This window comes from Frankliniella occidentalis, unplaced genomic scaffold (assembly GCF_000697945.3).
Source record: "Frankliniella occidentalis isolate FOCC.00 unplaced genomic scaffold, Focc_3.1 Scaffold49, whole genome shotgun sequence".
Taxonomy (NCBI): domain Eukaryota; kingdom Metazoa; phylum Arthropoda; class Insecta; order Thysanoptera; family Thripidae; genus Frankliniella; species Frankliniella occidentalis.
In genome coordinates, this window is record NW_026267179.1 from 505,074 (window position 1) to 515,858 (window position 10,785).

General features: G+C 43.0%; 1 protein-coding gene and 1 long non-coding RNA gene across 2 annotated transcripts in view; one reads left to right on the forward strand and one right to left on the reverse strand.

Annotated features, from left to right (window-relative positions):
- On the forward strand, positions 1-272 carry LOC113202408 (uncharacterized). The gene is made up of 2 exons (XR_008011107.1): positions 1-55; positions 141-272. It is a non-coding gene; the product is annotated as an uncharacterized LOC113202408 (long non-coding RNA).
- Positions 1-10,785, reverse strand: part of LOC113202407 (uncharacterized) — a 156,136-nt gene that overhangs the window by 19,755 nt on the left and 125,596 nt on the right. Inside the window, exon 9 of the mRNA XM_052267283.1 lies at positions 9,585-9,665. Within this exon, the coding sequence (XP_052123243.1) occupies positions 9,585-9,665 (81 nt within the window). The remainder of the gene's footprint in view (positions 1-9,584; positions 9,666-10,785) is intronic.

Below are 10,785 nucleotides of genomic sequence, written 5' to 3' on the forward strand. Positions count from 1 at the left end.
AAGGTTAAGTTTATACGAAGTTCGTGGAACTTCTTGTTGCTGTCCTCTACCCTTGGTACTTGTAGGTTGTAATATTTCATCAACCTTTGTGCTCAGTGCGCCTTTGTCACTGTATGTTTCCTATGTTTGATTTGTTTCAGAACAAGATGTTAGTGTTGAACAGTTGGGCTTCTTGTCCAAAGTCAGAGTAGTCGAGCTAGTTGACAAGCTCATTCCAAAAGAAGGTCCCAAGTCTCAATTCTTACATCATTGGGAGAAATTTCATAAAGTGAGTAGTACTGCTGGTGCTGGTGAGGTTTGGTTTCATATATAGAATCTGTTTTTTTTTTTTAATATCAATGTTTTGATTAACAGGAGAAAAATAATACCGTGGAGAATGAGGGTGTAAACAGTGATGCAAGTGATGGTGATGGTGAAGATGATGATGCCGGCTTGTTCAACCAGCGCAAGAGACGGAGATTGGACAATGCGACACTTCAATCGATATTAGATGTTCCTGATGTCAATGTAAGTTAGTTTGGCAATATGTGTGTAAAGTGTGATCACATAACCTACACGAGTGATCCTTAATTTATTCTCATTTTGGTTTGCTTTAGGAACTTCATAAAAGTTTGAAACAATCTATGCCTGGATTGCTTGTTCTTGGTTTCTATAGAGCCCAGAAAAGGTTGGATGACCATTGTAGAGATATTTTGTGTCAACAAGTTATTTACATAGAACTTGGAAGTGACTACAACAAATCGTAAGCTTTTATTTCTCAGTGGTTTTGTTTTGGTTTTAAACTTTAGAGTGACATTTTTAAGAGTCTGTTTTATTTTTTTGTTCTTTAGACTTGAACGTGATGACTTCGATACCATTTCAGATGCTATTTGTGAACTATTCCGTTCAGAGACTAAGGTAAATTGATTGATTGTTATTGTAATGATGTAACTGGGTTATTCAGTGTACTAACAAATGCCTTTATTCCTGTAGGACACATGGTACCTGCCAGTTACCAAGAACAAGAAGAGTACTGTGCTAGGCAGACTTCGCACCAAGTATTACGCTGTCAGGAAAAAGTTACGTCAAGCATTGCTCATTCCTTCAGAAGAGGGCCCAAGTGAGACTGTTGTCAATAATGAGAACAATAATGAGAACTTAGGTGAGTTACTTGATTAGTTTGTTATACAGAATGCATTCCAATATTTCTGCTTTCTAATGCAGTTAAGACTTCCATCTTTGTGGCACTGGTGATATTTAAGGTGGGCAATACCTATTGAACCTTAGAATTTAGACTAATTGTACTTATTTTCAAAAATATTTGAAAAGGATTATATTTGGGCCAAGTGATGTTTTCCTTCATTAGTTTAACTTTCTGATAATTTAGAAAACATCAGAAAGACTTATAGAATCATTGAAAATTGTTTGGGTTTGAAGACTTCTTGTTTCTGGGACATTTCCACTTTCACATCTCACGCGCAACTTTCTCCGGAACTATTTGACTAAGAAACCTGGTTGAGGGTACATTTTAAGGAGAAATGAACATGCAATTGGATACTGGGCCCCTATTTTATGTTCATTAAAATATAAAATATTGAACAGTTTGAATTTTAAATCAAAAGGGATTTTGATTGGTTGGAGTGACAGAAGTGAGGGAAACCTCACTTGGGCTAAATTTAGTCATTTTTTAAGATTGTTTTAAATAAGTGAAAACAGGCTAAATTCTAAGTTTCAATGGGTATTTCCCACCTAAAACTCTTACTTTCAACTCAACTCCCTCAGCTGCATATGAACAACATTAAATTGGATTTGTTTTAAACAAACAATTGCCTATGCCTTTTTACTAATCCTTTTTTCATTTATCTGTTTTCAGGTGATTTAGGAGAGGAAGCTGATGATGTTAACTATCAGTGGTTACTAGAAAATTCAGAGCCTTGGGATGAAGTTGTGGGAAAGTGGGAGTTGACTTCTGTGAGAAGAGCAAAAGTCTTGAAAGAAATTGGTATTTCACCCTACCTTAACAAGTTTCCTGCAATCACAGAAGGCAATGGCTGGAAACTGGTATGCCTTGCTTTTTATTTTTCATACTATTCCCCATTCTAATTTAATTTTGCTTTTAAACTCATATGATAAACTAATATGATTTCTTTTCTATCTCAGATTGCTCTGGACTGTTCTAAAGAATTCCCTGCTTTTGACACTTCACTTCAAACTTTATGGGAAGAGTATTCTAAATTTCTGATTACTTTAATCAGACAGGAAAAGAAAAGGTTTCTTATGGGACGGCAGTATTCCACACTTAGTGCTGGTATGTCAGACTTGATTATGTGATATTTTATTACTGTTGAGGGGTTGCGTCAACTATTACTATTTGCCATCATTCATTTTTTTAATTTACATTTTCAGAGCGTAAGTTTCTTGCCATAATTTTGGAGCTACCACATCTTTTTAAAATTCGATCATTGCCTAAATCATCTGATGCTCCCAAGAGCTCCAAAGATATCTGGAGGGCTAGTTTCCAGGAGATTACTGATTCCTTGTGCCTAAATGTCAATGTAAGTGTTCCGTCAGTATTTTTATATTTCTGGCATTTTATTTGCACCCTCTTCAACGTGTTTCTTCTTTCTTTACAGTCTATTGCTGAAATAGATGAAAAGCTTACCGAGAGGAGAGCGAAACTAGCACAATACTATTACCAACTGCAGGCCGTACCTATTGTGTTGGGTAAAGAAGGCAACATTCGACAAAGCTTCATCGTATTAGACAACTTTCGGTGGGAAGTTGCAAGCCCCTTCGAGGCTTTGGAGGCTGCTTTCAAGATCTCCTTTGGATTGGGGGCTCTGTATCCTGTCGAATCCAGGCATATATTTCTCTTTCTTCAGAGAACTCTCTACAATCTGACAACACCAAAGGACTTTGACAAGGACACCAATCTTCGAACTCATGTTGCTGGTCGTCTGAAAGACTTCCAATTGTACAGCAATAAACATTAGAAAATGAAGTGTGTGCACTGTGATCGTTCGTTAAAAGACTTCAAAGCCTACCAACTCCACTGTGCTCTTACTCACCCATCGAAAGGATGTGTGTGTCCTGTACCCAACTGCCAAAGAAGTTATTCCAATTCATCTTGCTGGGGTACTCTCAAAACTCATATATCAAAATGTCGAGGAAAAAATTCTGTAGTTTCTTCTCCAAACACAAGAGTTGATACTGCTCAGCCTTCATCGTCTAGTTATCCAAGTATTGAAAGTATTGCTGATCCTGATGTGGATGTGAACATAGTCACAGTTGAACCTGAGAAGAGTTGTGAATTACCAAGCATCAAAGAATGTGTGTTGTCCATGCGTGGGAATGCTGATGCTTTTGTCAGCAGTCTCTATGGAAAACCCAGACTACCACGCCAGTTTGTTCAAAACATAATCACAGATGTCTCTACATTTATTTCTGATGGTCTCATTCCAAATTTGAGAACTAGTGTAATGAAGTGTATTGAAGATGGAAACATTTCTGCAATTGGTAACATTTTTACTCCATTTGAAAAACCCTTCAAGCATGTCTCTTCAGAATATCTACGCTTCAAATATTTTATGGAAAATGGTGATTACATTCCCCCAGTTTCATACGAAATAGGTGAAATAGATATATTTGTTGACTCTGCAAGCGGTCCTATTTTGAAGAAACAGAAGTGTTGTGGGGAAAGTGTCCCTCTTGATAAGATTTTGAAGCAGTATCTAGAAATTCCAAATGCACTGTCTGACATTTTAAATTATGTTGAGACTTTAAAGAGTGAGAATGACAGCATCCAAAATTTCATGCAATGCAAGCTCTGGAAAAGAAGACGTGAAAAATTCCCAGATGATGCTATTGTACTGCCTCTTCACAGTTATTATGATGAATTTCAGGTGAATAACCCTCTTGGTTCGCACTGTGGAAAATTAGGGGGTGCATATGTGCAAATTCCATGTTTGCCTCCAGAATGTTGTGCTAGCACTGATGATATATTTTTGGCTCTTGTGTTTAACCCCGATTATCGTTGCTTCTCTGACGATAAAGCTTTTGGGCCTCTGATTTCTCAACTGAAAGCTCTTGAAGAAAATGGAATTATTGTTGAGACTCCTGATGGTCCAAAAAAGGTGTTCTTTGTTAGTAGCCTTTTGTTGGGAGATAACATGGGTTTGAACTCAGTTGGTGGTTTTGCTGAATCTTTTTCAGCGGGTTATTATTGTCGCTTTTGCAAAACTCACAAAACTGTTGCTAATACACAGTCTGTTGAAAATGCAGAGTCCTTGAGAACCAAAGAAAATTATGAAGAAGATTTAGCTGTTAACAATGTTGAACTAACAGGAGTTAAGAAAAATTGTGCTTTGAACAGTTTACCTTCTTTCCACATTACGGAGAATTATTCGGTGGATATTTTCCATGATTTTAATGAAGGAATTTGCCACTACGTATTGATTCATGTATTGAAACACTGTACTAAAGCTCCCTATCCAGGTGGTGATCCAAGGTATTTTTCTCTGGGCCTATTGAACCATAGAATGGAGTTTTTTAAATTTGGACCTTGTGACTCAAATAAGTTTCCCCTGTTGTCTGATGAAACTTGTAAACGCAAAAAACTAAAAATGTCAGGCTCTGAAACTCTTCTATTTGTTAAAATGTTTGGCATTTTAATTGGGGACAAGGTTCCACATGAAGATGAATTTTGGAAATTGTACTTAAAACTGCGCGAATTGTTGGATATTGTTTTGTCTCCAAGTTTGTCTTGTCACCAGTCAGCCTCATTTAAGGTTCTTGTAGAAGAATTCAATACTATGTATACAGAGGTAACTAATGACACTTTAAAATCAAAATTTCACAATTTGGTTCATTATCCTAGGATTTTAGATGAAAGTGGACCAGTTTCTTTAACCTCAACAAAACACTTTGAAAGAAAACACCGGTCACTCACCATTCCAGCACATGCTACTCAATCCCGAAGATATATTGAGAAGACAGTTGCTGTTTCTCACCAACTTACTTGGTGCCACAAGTTAAAATCCAGAAAATTTCTTTTACCTGAAACAATATATGGGCCTTGTTCTGAAGTGTTCTTGAAAGACTTTCAAAACAAACATTTTGTTGATCCTCTCCCAAATTGTTATTTCTCTCAATCTTGTTTGGAGTGTAACTGGGTAGAGTATAAAAGGTTTAAGTACAAACCTGGAATGGTCCTTATCTTGGATGTAAATCAAGGCGGATGTCCTAGATTTGGCATAATTGAGTCCATCCTTCTCACAAATGAAACTGAGTTTGTTTTTATTTTTTCCTACCTTTTATGCCAGGGTTTTGATGAACACCTCCATGCTTATGAGGTGGAGAGCACTGATAATTATGGACATGTTTCCCCCTCTAAAATTTTGGAACCTTTGCCATTGAGCATTCACTTTTCTGTTGACTGTAAAAAGTATGTAGTTTTAAGACATGCTCTTTGAATTATTTTGTCTACAAACTACATAAATGCCTTATCAGATATGTAATCGTAATAATTTAGACGTTATGTTTAATAGTTAATGTAAAGGTAAATTTTGTGTTTCATCATGTTTGAAAGATGTCCTCACCAAAACACATAGTTTGTTACATGATGTTTAAATGTTACCTTATCTTAAGATTACTGTATTGTTTTGATATTGTTATTTATTGTATTTAGAATACATTTGTGCATATGCACCCTGTTATGTTTGCAATCATGGGAATAAATAAGATTTTCTAATGAATCACTTTGCTAAACTTTTTATTCCTAAAAAATCCACACACTATTTTAAAGACTTTAATTCTACTGACATCCACTATTAGCTGAGGAAATTGAGATATTTAATAGCTGCTACTAAAACAACTGAGAGCATGAACTAATAAACTTTGGTGATGCAACCATATGATGTCAGACGGCAGAAAGAATTGTCTTTCTTAGTTCATCTCAAATCCGTCAGATACGGGAACACGAAAGTTTTGGCAGAGCTAACTTATCGCCTTAGTCAGTACGACGGATCTGGTGAGCTGCTACAATAAAAGACGACCGCCGTTTGTCGTGGGCTGTAGCCACTAACACAGATTAGCCCACACAACTAACAGGTTCGTTAACCGCTATGCAGCTAAGGCATTAGTCAAAACAACTAACTTTTTTTTTCCGTGTTACAAGGCGGAACTACACTCCCAGCCAACAATCAAAGCCGTGGCTGGCGCTCAGCGGCCGCGTTCAAAACGGCGTCTGTGTTGCATCTTCATACACAGAGGCACGATAGTATTATTTAAACGCGACCACCGAATCGACGCCAGGGCCAAATCGTTTTTGGGTAGGGTTGTACAAAGCAACAGGCGATCGATTCCATTGGTCGAACTTCCCCGCGCAAATTTGTGATTGGCCGAAATTTACCTGGCTCGACTCGGCCTGCTGCTCAGCTCGTCATTTCCATGGAAACGCGTGGATGCAAACTCAAATTTCTCAAATTTCATCAGACAAAATTGCATTACACATACCTCAAAAAATTCCTAATTTTCTGTAGTATTTTTCATTCAAATTTCATTAAATTCGCTTAGGCACGATCGGCTGTGCCATAAGGGGCCATCGTCAAGAATAAAAAGACAAAACTTTCGGGCGAAAGCAATAGGCACCCCTCATCGGGGGCCTAAAAAGAACACACCATAATGAAACGTCAAGCAGCGAGTGGGTCAGCGACGGGTGCGAACTCCTCGGAGGAAAAGAAGGATCCAGATCACATCGGGCAAAACGAACCCATATACACACTCTTCATTCCAAATTATCTATAGATATAGGACCCAGAATTGTTTGCATAAATTGGTATTTTGGTCATTATGATGAAGCCAAAAATACTTTTAAATTTTGTACGACCAAAGTTTGGTCGAAATTGTTTTTCAGTCGAACAGACGTCTTATTTGGTACAACTCTTTGACTTTGTCGCTGTGTCTACTCGCAGCCCTCCAACGCCACCGCCGTCCCCGGCCCGTGTCACAAGGGTGACACCTCTTTCCTTTCGCAACCTGTGTAACAAGCCCTTGTAGGGCGCCGGCCCGGCCAGTCCCGCGCCGAGCCCTCAGCCGAGCCCAGGCTAGTCCTCCACAAGCCAACACAGACGGCGCAGGCACGAGAGGATTCTTGTCCACCAACTCTCTCTCTCTCTCTCTCTCTCTCTCTCTCTCTCTCTCCCAGCGTCGGCTCCGCTATCGCGGACGGGCAGACACCCCCTGGATTAGCCCCGGCTCTCCTGGCCTGCGAGCGCAGCGAGCGCCGAGAGCCACTGCCGCTGTCTGTCTTCCGGGTCCTGGCCCCTGACGACGCGGGGCTCGGCAGACCCGCCGCGCACCGGAGCGCTCTCGGCGCAGCCGCTTGCCTACCCCGCCGGGCGCTCCCCGGGGCCGACAGTCCCGCGCCGACGGCAAGCTCGTGTGACAAGGGACATGTCCCCGCCGACTCGACCTCTTTGCACACCGCCACGCCACCAGGCGAATGCCAGCTTTCATCCGGCAGTTGAGTGCATGACGCCGGTTTAAACGAGGTTTAGTTTCAACCTTCACATCCTCAAGTAGGGGCGAAGTCGCGGCGGGTGACGGTTTTGATGCGACAGTCGCAGGCGGCCGGAGACCCAGAGAGGCGTGCCAGGTACGCGCAGAATGAAGCACGCATCAGATTTAAAAAGGCAGGTGGGCGGCATAGAGAAAAAAAATTATGAAGAGAGAAAACACCAATACCGCACCGACTTCCGCGCGCAGGGCACGAATCACAGCCAAATCAAAACATCCCCCGGCTGGGGAGCAGCAGCCGAGGCCTTGCTGTGTTTGTAAAAGCAAAGTACCCGACTCGACCGGAATGAAAATATTAATTACGCAGAGAGCCGCGCTAATCCCGCGCGGCACGCATCCTCCCCCCTTTCTGCCCCGATCCATTTGGCGGAGCTTGTAAAGCGCACAAAGATACAACCGCTGCATAGCAATGCATGGGCGCCGCGCGCCATTAGACCGCACGACGACACAAAACGTGCAAAAATACAACTACTGGCCCGGCTGATATTCAGAGGGAAAATACTGGCATTGATAATAAAAGTCCCTGGATCGATACTTTTTTCTGTTTGATTATAATCTTTTTTTTTTCACGTAGAACGCAACGACGTAAAGTTTGCCGAGTGCGCTATACGTTCCGTTTTTACGCAACAGGAAAAAGTGCACGATTCCGGATTTGCCGTATAGAGTCCACAGTATGGAATAAGTACATACAAACTCGGGACAAGGGGACAAACGACGGGGGTGCCACATAACACGACGCCTCTGACAGTAAGGAGCGAAGACGATCGAAAAGCCTTCACATATGCATCGACCAAACCACCCGACAAAGCAAACATCAAACAAGCAGAAGTCTTTACCAAAACAAAACAAAATTGGAGCGACCAGGGAAGCAAGCATACGACCAAAACTTGCAGCGATGCTTAAGTTTTAGCGCTTTTTGTCAATGTCATGTGGCTTCTTTTGGGTTTTCAGGAGTGCGTACGAAGAATAACGGTTCCGTCTACAGTATGTGCCCCATCTTTACGCATAATAGCATTACGCTTGGACGGACGGACGGACGGACGCCGCCCTCGTGGCGCCGAGGCGGCGGCCCGCCACGTCACAACGGTTTCCAGTCTGCCTCTGACGCGCCCGCCCCGCCCCGCCCCGCGGTGACGCAGTATGCTGTCGCCACCGCCGCCGCCGCCGCTGCAATTTGCGGTGAAATGAGTAAAAATGCGATCCATCAACGAGCCTTCCGGCACCACACAATGAATGCCTCGGCACGGTGGGCCCGCCAGGTGACGGCTGCCAGCGGAGACTCCATCCACAATCCGTCGAGCTAAAAGCAGAGGCTGCTTTAATGAATTGATCAGCTTTTGATTCCATTATGGCGCCGGCGCTGCGTGGCTGTCTAGAGAGAGAGGCGGGCAGTACAAAACAGAGTGTGAGGGACAGAGACAGGCAGGGCGCGGCGGCGGGGGGGTTGAAAAAAATGGCATTTTCGTGATTTATAGGACGAGGATGAGACTCGCAAATGACTGGCGCGCCCCAAGCGGCCGAGCCGCCCAGCCCACGCGCGCCCGCCGCAGCTGATGGCAGTGGCGACGGCCCGCGGCTCGACTCGACCCAGGGGACAGGGGGGCGCGTAACGCAGATTAAACGTATAGCGTCGGACAACATCTTTCATTGGTGTTAAATCTAGTTGTAGAAAGAGATTGATTCTTTTTTCAGTGTACAATGGAAAGTTCCGTTTGATAAAGTAGAAAATGTTACAAATTACTCTGTCAATTAAAAAGTGTACATAGCATATGTACTTTAATTAATGCGTAGATGGCATGTGCGCTTTTATAAATGCGTTCATGGACTTAATATAAAACATTTACGCCGATTTCCATAGAATCTTTTCTAACAAATTTTCATAAAATATTTCAGCAAAAATTTGAACTAAAAATAACTTTAATATCAGTGCGTAGCGACAGCTGATTTTAGGGGCGCTAACTAGTACTTCGTGTCAATTACTCGATCTCCCCTCCCCCCCAAGAGGGGCACACATGCATTGCGATACTCACTGACGAGGGTGGTGAAAGGCAGCGTGGTGCGATCGAAGTTGGCCGGTAGGCAGGCGTCCTCCTGCCGGCGAACCTGGGCCCCTGCAAAGAGACATACACGCGTGTAAAACAGTGAGAAACGGGAAGGCATAACTTAAATGCGAAATCCTTCTATTTAAAAGAATCGCCGAAAGCCGAATTAACACGACAACTGGAATTTTTCGAATGCATAACCCCCCGATTTAATTATTGCACATCTCTCACATCTTATTGTTGCTGTCAAAATAAAAAATGTAATGCAAAGCACATAAAGCAAAGCGTCCACAAACAACGCCTGCTCCTGCTCGCTACAGCTGGCCAGCGGAGGGTGTCGAAGGCCAACGCCATCGTTTCCTTCCCATTTTTTTTCTCCCCTTGCTGCTCATAATAAGATTGCGAGAACGACAAACGACCGTTGCTATTCAGGCCGCTTAATTCTTGGCGAGAGCACAAGTCGGTTATATAGGCCCCATTCCGCACTGCACCGACTTGGAAAAAAGGGAGGAGGGGAGGGGTGGTGAGAATGGTCTGAGGGAGAAGAGAGAGAGGGAAGAGGGAGAGAAGAAAGGGGGGAGAGGGGAGGAGAGAGGAGAGGGGAGGGGGGGGGAGGTACGGCCGGAATTAGACCTCATCGCGCCGTGACGCCTCGGTCCGCCTCGCAGCCCTCACATCCCCCGGCCCAGCCGGGACAGGCCGGGTGCCGGGCCGGCGCGAGACTCGACTGTATTTCAAAGCTGTCGCGCGCGCCTCTAGAGCGAGACGTACTACAACAAGAACAGCAGCACCAGCTGCAACCAATGTGCCACATTCGCCCAAGGGCAGAGGGTAAAATAAAGAAACACGCGGAAGTGAGGTGGAAAATGTCTCATTCTGACTCTCTCGTCTTTCAAGAAACAGAACCAAACAAAAAGCAACAACAATGCATGAGAATTTCTGAAAAAATAAAAATGACGGCATTATAACGGTGCTTCCCTAGAGAAAAAAGTAACTGAGATTACTTTGAGCTTGACTGGAATTAGAGAGAGTTGACTGGCTTAACCCGGGTTTTGTAAGAGCAACTGGGATTGCCTGATTATTCTTTGGTTGTTGCCTATTATACTAAGGATTTACACGGCTTTAGTGAGCGGCCGGCTCGCGACATAATGCAGTTATCATCAGTTAAAATGCAACTAATCGCAGTTAC